The 13,912-nt window shown below is 39.8% G+C and overlaps 1 protein-coding gene across 15 annotated transcripts in view; it reads left to right on the forward strand.

Annotated features, from left to right (window-relative positions):
* Positions 1-2,169: 2,169 nt before the first annotated feature.
* The window catches only part of mpdz (multiple PDZ domain crumbs cell polarity complex component), a 52,639-nt gene continuing 40,896 nt past the window's right edge, over positions 2,170-13,912 (forward strand). For 4 of the 15 annotated variants that reach the window (XM_008435737.3, XM_008435741.3, XM_008435735.3 and 1 more), the window contains exons 1-8: positions 2,275-2,510; positions 6,478-6,539; positions 8,499-8,665; positions 12,248-12,403; positions 12,504-12,643; positions 12,942-13,155; positions 13,291-13,413; positions 13,502-13,696. In XM_008435737.3, the coding sequence (XP_008433959.2) occupies positions 6,524-6,539; positions 8,499-8,665; positions 12,248-12,403; positions 12,504-12,643; positions 12,942-13,155; positions 13,291-13,413; positions 13,502-13,696 (1,011 nt within the window). In that variant the 5' untranslated portion in view covers positions 2,275-2,510; positions 6,478-6,523. Of the gene's footprint in view, positions 2,511-2,615; positions 2,677-6,477; positions 6,540-8,498; positions 8,666-12,247; positions 12,404-12,503; positions 12,644-12,941; positions 13,156-13,290; positions 13,414-13,501; positions 13,697-13,912 lie in introns of all 15 variants that reach the window. The other 11 variants (XM_008435734.3, XM_008435736.3, XM_008435738.3 and 8 more) reach the window with 6 other exon arrangements.

The raw sequence follows: 13,912 nt of genomic DNA on the forward strand, positions 1-13,912 counted from the left end.
ATACAATATTAAACAACATAAGACTCACAAGCTTTCATATCCAAGGCAACAAAAGGGGATGTTTCTTTCTAAACAAGACCAATATTTACCTTTAGAGAGAGAGACCCAGTTAAAGAGCTGTTTCATGAAATCATTCAACGTTTTCTCAAGAATACATAGCCTCACCTCGCCTGCCGTGACTCGCCGTGCCTTCGAAATGTCTGGACTACGCTCGCTATAAGGAAACCAAGAGCCTGACATGGTGTGGAATATTAGCTTTGAAGTCCAAATTTCAGCTCTTGAATGTACCGAGGTCAGATATTGCAGAGTCATGGGTCGGTTAATAGCTCTAATAGCTCTTTCAAGTGAAGCGGATGGTAATGTTACAAAGACGTGAAGTGAAGATGGTGGCAATAAATTGTCAGTAATGACCCCCTACGCCAGATTAGCAATCAGCAACCTGTAGAAAAGCCTGGTACAGCTGCCAACTCTTATAGACTCAACACAAGTCCAATCACATTTCCTCACGCTGCAACTCTTGACTGTAATGTAGTTGTCAAGCTAGAACATACATGAACTAATGATGCATGTTTGTTGTTATGTTTACTCTCTTTGCGCTAACAGATTTGACTATCATCTTGCACCCTTGCTTTTTAATTTGGGAAACAAACTTAGGAACAGTCGTTATTAAACTTGAATTTAGTGTTTTCAAAGAAACTGCGTTTTTGTTGCTGAAAAGGGGACAAAAGAAAGGAAAAATCCAGAACTAAAAAACCAACAAACAAAAAAAAAGAAACACCAAATGCTGAATTTGCATGGTACTTGCTGAAGACATAAACAGTTTCACATTCTTATTTCAGCTGATTCGTAATGTTTGCCTGAGAAATTATAGGGTGGATAAGAGAGAAGTAAAAAAAACAAAAAAGATTTAGATCATGAAAGGAATTGGTCAGTATTGGCTCTCTGATAGTAGCTTGTGGTCTTGGCCCTGGTTTATCTGGAGAGTTTGCTTTTTATTACTTCTTTTCAGTGGAGTTTTAATAGACTCCACTGAAGTTCCCATTGGAATGCCCGAAATACACATCATGTCTAACATTAGGTCTTTCTGATGCACAATTTATGAAGTCATATTGCCTTTTCACGTTTGGAGGTTATAGCTTTAGCTATATGCACAATGTATTAAATTGATGGATAAAACTTCTATGGAAGTTCTCTGACCTATTGCAAAACATTGTCAAATTGATCCTAGGTTTTTATTGGGATACTCTAATACGTGATTATGCCATTTATTTGTCACTGCTTGTATGTTTAGGACTGATTTCCTACTGGAAGGTAAACCTCTGCACCCTCCAGCAGCCTCATTAATTGATCTCCATTTCCTTCACATATCATCCCATCAACTAATTCCCTTCACCTGCTGGAGAATTTTTTTTTAAATAAATTCAGGTGTAACACCAGCATTGAGCCATGTTGGTTCACACAGATAAATAAATATATTAAAAATATACAAGAACAAAATTAGGAATGAAATACTGTACATGAATAAGCTTGTAATATAAAAATACTGTGCAGTTACCAGAAACTCTGACCCAAGGAATGTCCAAATGAGCAGGATTTAAAAAAAATATATATCTGCACGTGTACTTCTGCATTAAAAACAGACTTTTTAACAATATGTGAATAATAAAACTGTGCTGAAATTTCCAAATATTTTTTGGAACAATTTCAGTTGTTACTTTTTGAACAGATAATAAAAGATAACCACAAAGACAGGTAGAAAAAAAATCCATAATACAGCTACATTTTTCATGTTGGAATTCCCAATTTTTAAATATTTTAAACAGTTGAAGTGGTCAGATCATATCTATGGAAGATATTTACAGATCTACAGTCAAGTATTTAATTTGATAAATAATTAAACATATAAATAATAAAATTACAAAACATTACAGTAATTTATACGTTTATTTTTTTTAAAAACAAATTAGTTAGAGCTTTGGACGGAGCAGAATTCACATTTCTATCTCTCGGAAAGTATTTCCCATGTACTCATATTTTAGAATCTACCAGGTCAACATCAGTATAAAAACAAACGTAGCTATTTTCCAGAGCGTAGCCTTAAAAGTGAAGACTTGGGGCAAGATGGGATCTTAAATATTTTAAAAATGGACGGTTTATATGTTTGTTATGTACATTACCTAAACCTTTTCGACATATGCTTACTTTATAACTTAGTAATTGTTGTATCGACAAATATGTAGTAAACTAGTTTGTTGTAGTATCAGATTCGTGGTTGCTATGGCACCGGGAGCCAGGCCAGGTTGTTTGGCCCCAATGAGTGTGAGGGCCGCCAGCAAGGGGCGCTTTTCAGCTCCGGCTGAACCGGTGGTGAAAATGTCCACAGAGAGGATCGAGTTACTCTACGCCCCATCTTTAAGCCCCGGTCAGTGCGCCGTTAGCCGCAGGACAACAGAGGAAACTATACGGGGAGGAAGACTGGCTGTCTGGGAGAGAAACAGCTCCACACTCATGTAAGTGACTCGTTGAGGACGTTTTTCGCTTCAGAAAGCGTCCACAAATGTTTGGAGAATGACATTTGTAGCTAAACACACGTAATGTCTTTTTGTTCGTTGCAGTGTTAGCTAATTAGAAGGAAATAATGAGACGCCTGCTGCTGCTGCTCACTGTCGGGAAAAGGTGTGTTTTAACAAGTTAAAACCGGATTTATACTTTTGTTTCAAACGTAAAGCGTGCCACTACGGCGTAAAAATAGTGACCGCAACCGCTGTTCTGCCTCCAAATCTCCTGTACTATCAAAACTTCAGCTCGGAAGCCTGTTGCTTTTTCACTCCATGGAGAGATGGGGAGGAAGGAGCAGGAGGAGGAGTTGAAGAAAAGCGGATTGACCCAGACTAGTCTGTATTCAAAATACTAGCAAACATCGACTGGATTTACAAGCACTGCTAACCAAAATAATACACGACGTACTCATAACCGTTACCTTTCCGTCTTTTCTTTTAGCGCAGCACAGCTCCCACTAGACCATAGATGTTACATTTAGAGACATTTATCGCCTCCCCCCCAAAACCCCCTGACGTGTTTGTGGTTTAAGGCTCAGGCGTTTTAAAGTTAAAAGCTTTGTCAGACATTGGGTGAATCATTACAAGCCACCTCAAGGGTAAAGCATTTCCAGCTTTATTGGAGAAACGCGGCAGCTCTGCTTGCAGTAAATGTCAGCATTCTTTCACATGCTAGTGAAAATAACTGTTTTTGTTTCGTTATTGCTGTAAACACATGACTGGGAGGTCAGAGTGCATAAAGATGGGAAACATTTAAAAGAGATATACTGTGGAGCACTTTAACAACCCACAGCAATATATGGTTCACATCAACTGCTTTAGAGAGCTTGCAGTTATCTGGCCAATCGCCTTTAACTTGTGATGTGCCTCTGAGTCATGTCTTAACAAAGCCCTTTTGTTAAGTCTATTACAAGATACAGTGCAGGGGAGTGGGTTATCGTCATGTCTTATTATCCAAGGAATTTTTTACTCCTTAAACTCTCTCACAATTTGTCACTTACTGCAAGCACAAACATCAATGCACAGTTGAACTCCGGTATTGGTGGGAGTTAAGGAGCAACGCGGCTAACGAATAGCTAAAAATCAGCAAGTAGAAAATGGTTACAACTTCTTCACTAAATATACCTTAGATACGCATTCGTATATACAATTGTGTTAGAAGCTAAAATCTACAGGTTTTATTTCTGCTTTTGGGAGTTCAGCCAGTCAGTGCCACAGAAAATAAATGGCACTCCTGGATTGGCTGCTTTGCAAATGCCAGCCTACAGTGTGTCAAATAGCATTGCGCCAAGGTATTTTAGTTTCCCAAGATGTATTTTATTCAGAATATTTGACTCTATTTTTTGCACACAAAAAAATCTGAATCTGCATTAACTACACAATGAATAATTAAGAGTCCATATTACATTATTGTGAAGTGTAAAGAAAGTACAAACTACATAATTTAGTCATTTTTTCCAACTGAAGAGATGGCACTAAATACACGACAATCCTGGAAGAAAAACTGTTAGACGCACTAATCTCCAACATGCAACTCGCACTACAATTAAAGCGTTTAGCGGTTCTCAATGTGGGCGGTACCGCCCCCCAGGGGGCGTTCAGAGGACGGCAGGGGGCGCTGGCGGGCATCTTTACAAAAGGGGGGCGCTGGGATACCTTTGAGGGGCGTTTGGTCGAAGGTAAACTTTACACCTTAAATGCACAACAATGCCAGTTTAGACTTTGAGCAACTTGGTAAAACTGTCTTGTGTAACATTAAACCATGCTTGGCTGCAACTGTATCGATGGCAGCTCTTCTAGTGTTTGTTAGCTTCTGTTAGCTTCTTGGCGCAGCTCCGTTCTCCTGCTACTGGTAGCTAAAATCACGACACCCTCACTGTGTATCCCTCTGAAAAATGAACCCACTTGAATAAAGAAATAAAGAAATCCCTCCATGGGTGATACCACGATAGAGGGCGTTCATTTTATAGCGTTAACACCGGTGCTGTAAGTGGTTCGGTATGAAACGGGGGTGATAGAACAACACAGCACTTTTAAATTTCAATAATCAGAATGCAGAAATTGTTTCCGTTGTTTTAAAAGGTTTATGTCAGTCTGCCTTTTCCCTATCGATACGCTTCCCGACCGCCCTGCACCTTAGGGGCTTAAAAAAAAAAGACTAGGCGGCGCAGCAGGTGTTGAGTGAATATTACTGATGTTGAGCGTCAATAAACAATAAAATAAATCTAGCAACAGGAAAGAAACTAAAGTGGACATAGCAATAAACCAAGAGAAGATGATACTAATCAAAAGAAACTAAATGGAAATGAATGAAGAACAAAATGCAAGAATAAACTAAGAAACTAAAGTAAATACAGAGGAATAAACTGGTATGGCAAGACCTTTCGAGCAATAATTAATACAGAGGACAGAATGGCAAGAATAAACAGACACTATTTCCACATAAAAAGTAAAATAATATTGTTGAAATGTCATGGGTTTGTTGAGACCACATCTAGTACTGAGAATAAATATATCTTACAGACCATAACAGTAAATAACTTATCACTTATTTATGTTTTTAATTAGATTTGATATATTTATTTCTTCAATATTATTTTCCATGTCAGTGTTAATGTCATGAGGCTGATGACTCCATGACACTTTCAATTTGACTCATTAGGATTTGATTAAGAACCAGATTTGTTCTTTGTAATTTCTGTCCAGTAAACCTATTAATCTATAAATCAATAGACAGATCTATATAAAGATATAATCCATGTTTCTGTCTCATATTTGTATGGCATTAAAATGACCTGGAACTTTTATTTTTCCACTGAAAGCTCTGGTTTGAATGATAAATGCCATGTGGGTGAAGTTTTATGGATGATACTCTGATGTCCCATTCTCCTGAAGGCAGCACAGAGCTGCACCACCAGAAACTGACAAACACTGAAGAGAAGAAGAGCTATGATTAATGTAGTTACAGTTCTATCCATGTTTTAATGTTGCAGAGCTCAGTCGTTTTGCAAATGTATAAGGGCTAGGGGGGCGCTGGCCCAAAAAAGGTTGAGAAACACTGTGCTAAAGCAAAAAGTCCAAATAAATATTACCTCTCAGATTAATGATTATGATCATTAAGACACAGTAAAGCACCTAATTTGTTCACTACAGCTTTTTATTATGTACTCTTGCTTTACTTTGTTTTCCTGACCTGATAACAAATTGCTCGAGTTTGTTGGGATTTAAATATGTTCCTGGTTTGCAAATCTTCTATGTTTAGTGTGATGAGTCATGATAAGAATGAGTAATTTCAGTTCCTCATCTTCATTACGTCCTGTGAGATAACAAACTCGACAAACAAAACCATCTCTGAGCCTAAAGAAATGTCATGCCGAGGTTATATTTTCCCAAAAACTGTGGGAGTAAAGCTTGAGCAGGAGGCTGGATACATCATATGAGACTGGTGTTACCTTGGTTTCAAAATAACCGATAAGACCATTAGCCTTCGTAGGACTCATGATGATAAGAATGTTCTGTTCTGCAAATGTGAACATGCAAACGTCTGATAAGATCAAATGTGTTTATTCCACATTTTAAACCCTTTGACTGACTGAGGTGTAAGAAATGTGAATTACCTGGCTTTAGTTCATATAGAAGATTAGTCAAAAACAACAGTAAGCTACAGCAGAAGTGCTCTCATTCAGACTAATCTTTATTGTGAAAGCTTTTTCTGTTTTTCTGTTTAACTACCTTCTCAGAAAACATGACAGTGGAGGGGAAGGTTAAATCAATGCCCTATTTCGTGTGGGTATTTCTTCAATCAATAATTGTTCGTGCTATTAATCCAAATTAGCATCCGCGCTCCTATAGTTAAAGTAAAAGAAATGTGTGAACTTGTCCTCAGATGATCTGACCTTAGCATGTTGATCGTTTTCAGGCCTTGAAAAAGGGAGAAAACTTCATGATCACCTGACGGCTAAAAAATGATAGAAACAATTGGTAAGTTTCTCCCTTTTCTTAACTCTGACTTGAATTAGGTCCGTAAGGTGTTACTTTACACATGCATGTTGTTTTTTTTAGTCTCAAGTTCATCTCTTATCAGTTAGATGTTTCAAGTGCTGCTACAAAAGCAGAATTCTGAGTCTACATGTGATTCTTCATTTTTCTAATGTGCAACTTTTGCTCAGTGAGTTATTATTCATGTTTTGTGCTAGCTCTGCTTTTCACATTTGACTCCTGCTGAGCTTCCTGAAGCCGTGTAAGATGCTCTGGCTGCAGTTCAAGACACGTGGATAAAACTGACTGCGTTGCCGTCTCGTATACCGTTGTGGAAAATGTTATTTGTTTGTCCTTTGAAAGATTTATTTGTCACGCATGAAGGCAAATTCTTGCTGCCAACTTCTTTCGGTAAAACCTGCCAACATTTAATGACAGCTTTGGAAACTCACACTTCACATCATTTAAATGAACTAATATTTATAATGAAGCCAAACTTTGCCATTATTCATTTAGAGGGGTTTAATCATTGTTTTAGGTGTCTTAACAGAATCAGATACCTTTTCCTTTAACTGGCTTGACCAACAAATTCAACGCCAGAGCACTTACTGCTTTGGTTCCTCTGACTGAATCCAGGCAAAAACTCTCTCAAAGCAAATTGTAGTAAAAGACGTAATTCTTGGTTCCTGAATGTACAGTATTTTTTTTCTGTTGCTTAAGAAACCGTAATCAGGTGCTGGAAAACATGTTTTTGCATTTAATTTCAATGATATTAAATGCGGAAGAGATAAACGCACCATAGTTCATTGGTTGATTTTGTTGAATACAAGCTCTGAAATTTTCACACGCTGAAGTAGAAATTTAGCTGCCTGTATTATTTGTAAAGTTTTTGAAAATTTGTTCAAAAGGTAGTATTCCATTAAGAGTCTTAAGAAACCACATTTTGTAACAAAAGTGCTCGTTCTGCTGCTCGGCTACATAAGCTAAAAGTTTAGTAAGGTTCTTTGTTGGTATATTTCACTCTAGATACAGAGTTTGCCTGCAAAACAGCAATCTGTGCTTTCCTACTATTTTTAACATGCCTCCGGACTTCTCCGTTTTATTGGTCAAAAGCAAATAAAACTAGAACGGCTACATGTCGTGGGCTGGTAGGACTCTTCATTATCCACGTTGAGGCAAAGATGATGCAAACGACACAGCTACGTGCTTAGAACCAGAAAGCGAACAAGAACTAAATCTGTTCAAGCTCAAGTGTTATTGCCCTATTTGCAATCTTTGCTGCAACAACAAAGCTTCCCCAGTTCAAAAAGAGCTCCGGACCATTGTGCGTGTCCTGCTCGGTGTTAGTCACAGTTGGTCAGCTACAGAAATTGCTTTATTTTTGCTCAGAAGACTCCTGGCCGGCTTTTTCCCCGCTAACAAGCCGCTCTGGAGTCGCTTGATTTGTGAAGCTTCTGTGGGGTCCGGCCTGCTTCTCTTATCTCGTCGTCCTGATAGCCATTCTCTGCTCCCGGGCATACCCACTATTGACCCTAACAGCAAGAAAAGGAAGCAGAGCTTTTCTGTCAACAAGCAGAGCGTTAAAAATGGAGTTTTTGCTTTCGTGCCAAACCTGTGGCGACATGATTTTGATACAGTAAGGTCTGTTAAGCACCAATCAGCCTTAGCTAAGCCTCGTTTGTGGATGTACAGCTCTATCCATTCATTCTTGTGGGTTTCATTGCATAAATGGATGTCAGAACTGCACGAGTCAATGTGGAAAAAAAGAAAGAAACTCTTTTAAAGCATAATACCCTATATAATAATAATAATAAAAAAAAAAAACAATATACATGTCTTAACTTCCCTTCCAGCGTTCACAGTCTTCTCTAATAAAGAACTGTCTCTCCCACGCCTGCTTCTCTCTACCTCCACGCCTGCGCTTCGGCCGGCTCTGTCACTGAAATATGCGACGGCTTGCAGATACCCAGCGTGCCTTGCAGGCGGTGGAGCGTCTCCAGGCCAAACTGAAGGAGCGGGGGGAGGTGCCCACCGAGGAGAAGCTCAGCCTGCTCAGATCGGTGCTTCAAAGCCCACTCTTCCACCAGATCCTGGCCTTGCAAAAGTCTGTCCAGCATCTCAGAGATCAGGTTTGATATAACCCCTGCAATACCTCCTCTCTGACCTTACTTTTCTCTCTTTTTTTTTTACCGCTTGAGTTGGTGCTGCAGCTTACTCGCCATTACTTCCCTGCAGCATAAGAGTAATTGTTACTTTCTCAGCACCCACAGTCTTGAACCGTTTCCTTTTTCACAGTCAGAAACATATTTTGTAGTTATTTTAGAAATGTTTGCTTTGCTCCATACATGGTTGGCGGAGAACTGCAAGCAGGACTTCTTATACCTTTTGTTCAATGATGGCTTTGTTCTGCAATAATTAATTCAATTAGAAATACACACATGTGGGTGATATTAACTTAAATTTTTTCGAAGCCTGAAGCCTGTCATCAGGTTGTCCCACTGTAACTCTGCAGTTCCTCCAGAGTTACAATAAGCCTTTCCTATGTATTCATAAGTTCACAGTCGTGCCATACTCTTTGCATTTAGGACAATTTGATTAAACAGTTCTCTATAAGCTTTTCAAAACTCCAGATATTGTTTTATAATCTGATCCTGGTTTAAACATCTTCACTGTATTAACCCTAACTTACCTGGGTTGGTGTTGATCAGATCTGATCCAGGTGATTCTGAAGCCCATCGGTTGCACATTATTTGATTTGAAGGCATCAAAGGGGCCTGAAACGAATAAAGCATATCAAAGGTTGTGATTTAATATGGCAAAACGTGAAAATGTTCAAGGGAGATGAATCATTTGCTGCTATTTCTGCTCATTTTCTCAAAGTGGAGTATTAGAAAAGTTATTTAACATTTAATTGCTTTTGCCAACACTGAATGTGGGCCTTTATGTTTAATTAAATAGCATAATTTATGTAGCTTTATACAAATAATGCTCAGATTCCTCACATTTCTAACTTTTTCATATCAGTAAAATTGCTCATCACAGCAGAAACAAAGATCTGATGCTAAAAGAGGAACTGCTTGCAAAAACATGGAAATGGCTGCTGAACGTCTATCATATTTTCACAAGTGACCTCCGTTTGGTCCATGTTGTGAGGCGTGGACCCAGGATCTGACGGTCACTCTTGGGGAGTTTCAGAGATCTCAGAGACATTCCCAGAAGGACAGTCATCACTTCCACAAGCAGTCGCACCAAGATTTACGTCCCGGTTGCCAAATGGAAGCCGTTCTTTAGTGAAAGCCAGAAAGATGTCCACTTGAGATTTGCAAAAAGAAAAAAAAAATGTCTCTCAGGACTTTCTAGAATGTTAGAAAATGATTTGAAATTAATTTTACACTGGTTGGCTTCTTGTTTTTGTGTTGAGTCTCGCACACTCGACCAGTCTGATAACCCACTTCACACTTTTTGTACATTAGAGTACGGTGACAGCAGAATCATGCTGGATGATCGGAGAGAAATGTGATATCCAAAGATTGGGCTTTTTAAATATCCTTCTACAGGACAATGGCACACATTCTTGTGTCCTAGTTGGAGTGTATCTTCTGTCTAATCGTCTCCTTTTATCCAAGAAGTTTTTTTTCGGGTGTAATCGGAACAAAATTTTCTTGACCTGTTTAAAAAAAATAAAAAATGGACAAACTCAGTACAGAGCATCAGGAAGATTTTATGTAGCCCATCAAATGCCTGATTTCCTCTTCCTGTGTCTCTGCTGTCTTCACAGCAACCTCTCTTATTTAGTTTTTGCCTCCACATCAGGACGCTGTGTTCCCCCCTCTGCTTCCAGTCCTTATTTATCCACCAGTAGTGTTTTCTGTGGCCAAATTGCTATCGGGGTTCACACAAACCACATCGCACATGAGCAGAGATAGTTGGTACAAGTGGGAAAGTCATTTTTGTTCCTTTTGAGATGATTTTCCCCGCTGAGACTGGATTTCAGTGGAAGTAAAGAGCTCTTAAGTCAAAGCGGAAAGGAACAGGGTAAGTATTTGAGAAGCAGGGGAAAATATGCGAGCTATGCAGTGGGAGGCACTGGGATGAGAGAGTTACCCCCCTCCTGCAGAATTTTGATCATAAAGTGCCTTGTAGCAGTCCTTTTTAAAAAAAAAAATACAAAAAAATAAAAAATTGCTTTTGCGATTGAAGATTCGCTCTTCATCATAGATTCCTTCCAGATCTAAAGCTGGACCGCTTTTTTTTTTTCTTTGAGCTACTGTATACCAAGGCTAAAGGGACATATTTTAATAAAAGACTCAAATCTGTGAGTGTGTCTTACATCTTTATATTAGATTCAAACCCAACTGCGCTTGTTTGGCTCCCTAAAGCAGAAACAATTTAGAGAGGCATGTTGTGTTTTGTTCAGAGAAGAGAGCCAGACACAAAGGCATTCAGTTTGTCTTCTGGCTTCTGTTAGTTAGGCCTTGCTCGATCCATGTTGCCACGGTAACAGAGCCCCAGCTCCTCGATGAGAAAGAGGCCTGCACTGCCACCGCCGCTGCTGCTGCTATGTGAAGTGGGGCAGAAACAATTTCTTAAATGTGCAAGAACCAAACTGGAACTTTAATCCTCTTAGCCAGGCCCCGGCTAACAAAGCTCGCACATGAGGACAGCAACTTAGCCGCGTGCTACACTAACTTATACCAGCCTGCAGGGTTTGGTTTGCAGCACTGATGCGTCCTGTTAAGTGGATTTTTGTTGCTTAGGACTAATCTGGGACTTTATTTATCCGAGACATTATAAACAAGTTCCAGATGCAAATTTGGGAACTCAAAAGGGATAGCTTTAGTTTACGTCCGTCCTCTTGAAGCCAATTTAAATCCTTTCGGCTAATAAAATCAGGAAAGCATTGTTTTGTACAGTTGTCTCGTTTGTGCTATTCATCTGCCGCTCAGCTAAAAGTCGGCGCGCTAATTAAAACTCGAGCATGTTACGGGATCCAGATGGCCTCCCTCCCCTCCCTGCCACGATAGAAATATTGTATTTGGAGCAGAGTCATTGTTGGAACGTCGGCTAAGAGCCATTATCTCCTCAGGGATTAGATGGCCACAGATCCAGCTAATCGTGGTGGGATAACAAGCTATCCACTGTCCCAGTGGTTTTAGGCTGCCCACATTCAGAGGCTTATTCTCTAAAATTAAACTCTACGAAATCTACGTTCACGGCAGGACTGAGCGAAGAGGTTTTTCTGTAAAATTTACATTTTTGTTGCATTAACTTCGTACAGTTAACATTTGACTTGGTTTTAGGTATTTAAAAGAGAGAATAAAACATTGCAGCATTTATAAATTAGTTTTTTTCCCCACTTTGTGGCATGTCTCTACCAGCTTTGCAAATATAAAGACTGATGCTAAATAGCTCAAACTGTCAGATTGGACTCTCTGTACCCACATTACCATCCCTGACTTGCCTGCTGTGCCCCTTGGTCTTCATGATGTGGTTTCTTCTTTAAAGGCATCTAGCAAACCACAGAGGCTTTCACAGAGCAACTGGATGAAATTACAAAGATTGACTCAGTTTACCAATTAGGCTGGCTTTACAGGCGTCAAATTAAAGGGCGTGTTTGTGCAATTTTTATTCAATTTTTCCCCGTTTGTATTGTTTTTCATTGAAGTAAGTGGCTATAACAGGGAACCTATATATTCTTTTTATTCTTGCAGGGTAGCATCACATCACCCAGAGGAAGTGACCTAAATGACCACAGCATCAAAGCCAATGGCAGCCATGCTTCCTACTCAGATGACTCAGCAACTTCTCACATCAACGGGAAAACGTCTCTGGAAGAATTTGAGGGCATCATCCACTCTATGGCCCAGGTAAAACTCACATGTAATTTTGCGCAAAAAGAGAATCAGCCCCGAAATACCTTTCAGACTTTTAATTTTAAATTAATATATCTGTGTTTGGATGACAAAGGGTCGCTACGTGTCACATGTGGAGCTGCAGAAACCAGCGTCAGGGGGCCTCGGCTTCAGCGTGGTGGGGCTAAAGAGTGAGAACCGTGGAGAGCTGGGAATCTTTATTCAAGAAATTCAACCAGGAAGTGTTGCCCACTGGTACGTAAGAAACTGTAAACATGGCAGTGTTGAAACACTTGCAGTTACATATTCAAAAATTATGGAAGTTTAGTCAAATTTTGCCAGAGTTACAAAGTTACAATGATACCTTTGGATTAGACATTATTGATCCCATTTAATTTACCAGGATTAGTGTAATCATTCCAGTTTTGAAAACTGGAAATTTGTGTCTAGAAAATCTGCAATGACTTGAAACATATGTAGGGACCCAATTTTGTAGAAAACAGCAGGGGATTTTGTGCTAGTTATCCCTTTATATCATTTATGTCTCTGAAAGTGACGGGAAGCTAAAGGAAGCGGACCAGATTCTGGCCATAAACGGTCAACCTCTGGACCACACGGTCACCCACCAACAAGCCATCAGCATCCTGCAGGGCGCTTCAGAGAAGGTGCAGCTCTCCGTGGCCAGGGGGCCGATACCTCAGCTGACCAGTCCGGTTGTGTCACGCACACCCTCTGCTGCTAGCACGTTATCAGCCCACTCCAGCAAGGTGCAAAACAAAAATATACACATACTTAGTTTGGATTTCACTTAATTTTTACGAATTTCGCCAACGCCTTTGAAATGTTCCCGTTTTATGGATGGACAAATCCATATCAGCGTTTTAATTTAATTTTTTTCCCAGTGGCAGCACGTGGAGACGATTGAGTTAGTAAATGACGGCACTGGTCTCGGCTTTGGGATTGTTGGAGGAAAAACTACGGGGGTTATTGTCAAAACCATACTTCCTGGAGGCGTCGCAGATCAGGTGATTGCGCTGGTGTATTTCAGTTGGGTTTAAGATCGCCGAAGTTCCTAACTTTTGAAATCATGAAAACACTTTTTTTTTATCGCAGGATGGACGCTTACGAAGTGGGGATCACATCCTGCGAATCGGAGACACCGACCTGTTTGGCATGGGCAGCGATCAGGTGGCCCAGGTCCTCAGGCAGTGCGGCAACAGGGTGAAGCTGGTTGTTACCAGGGGGCCCGTGGAGGAGACGCCGTCTGCCGTTATGTCTGTGGTGCTCCCCACTGTCGCTGAGCAGCAGGTAAATGAGGCTTTCATTGAAATATTGAAATGACAGTACAAAGCGTAATACAACAGTTTCTCATTTTTAGCTACATCACTGGTTCTCTGTGCTGCATCCCTCAAATTAGTGCTGTAAAATGTCAGTTATGCATTACATTTTCAGTACTGCATGTTTTTTTAGGAATATTTTATTTAAACTATGTTTTTTTTAATGAAATAATGTGCATACAATTAT

The sequence above is a fragment of the Poecilia reticulata genome, chromosome 18 (genome assembly GCF_904066995.2).
Source record: "Poecilia reticulata chromosome 18, P_reticulata-male-v2, whole genome shotgun sequence".
Taxonomy (NCBI): Eukaryota; Metazoa; Chordata; class Actinopteri; order Cyprinodontiformes; family Poeciliidae; genus Poecilia; species Poecilia reticulata.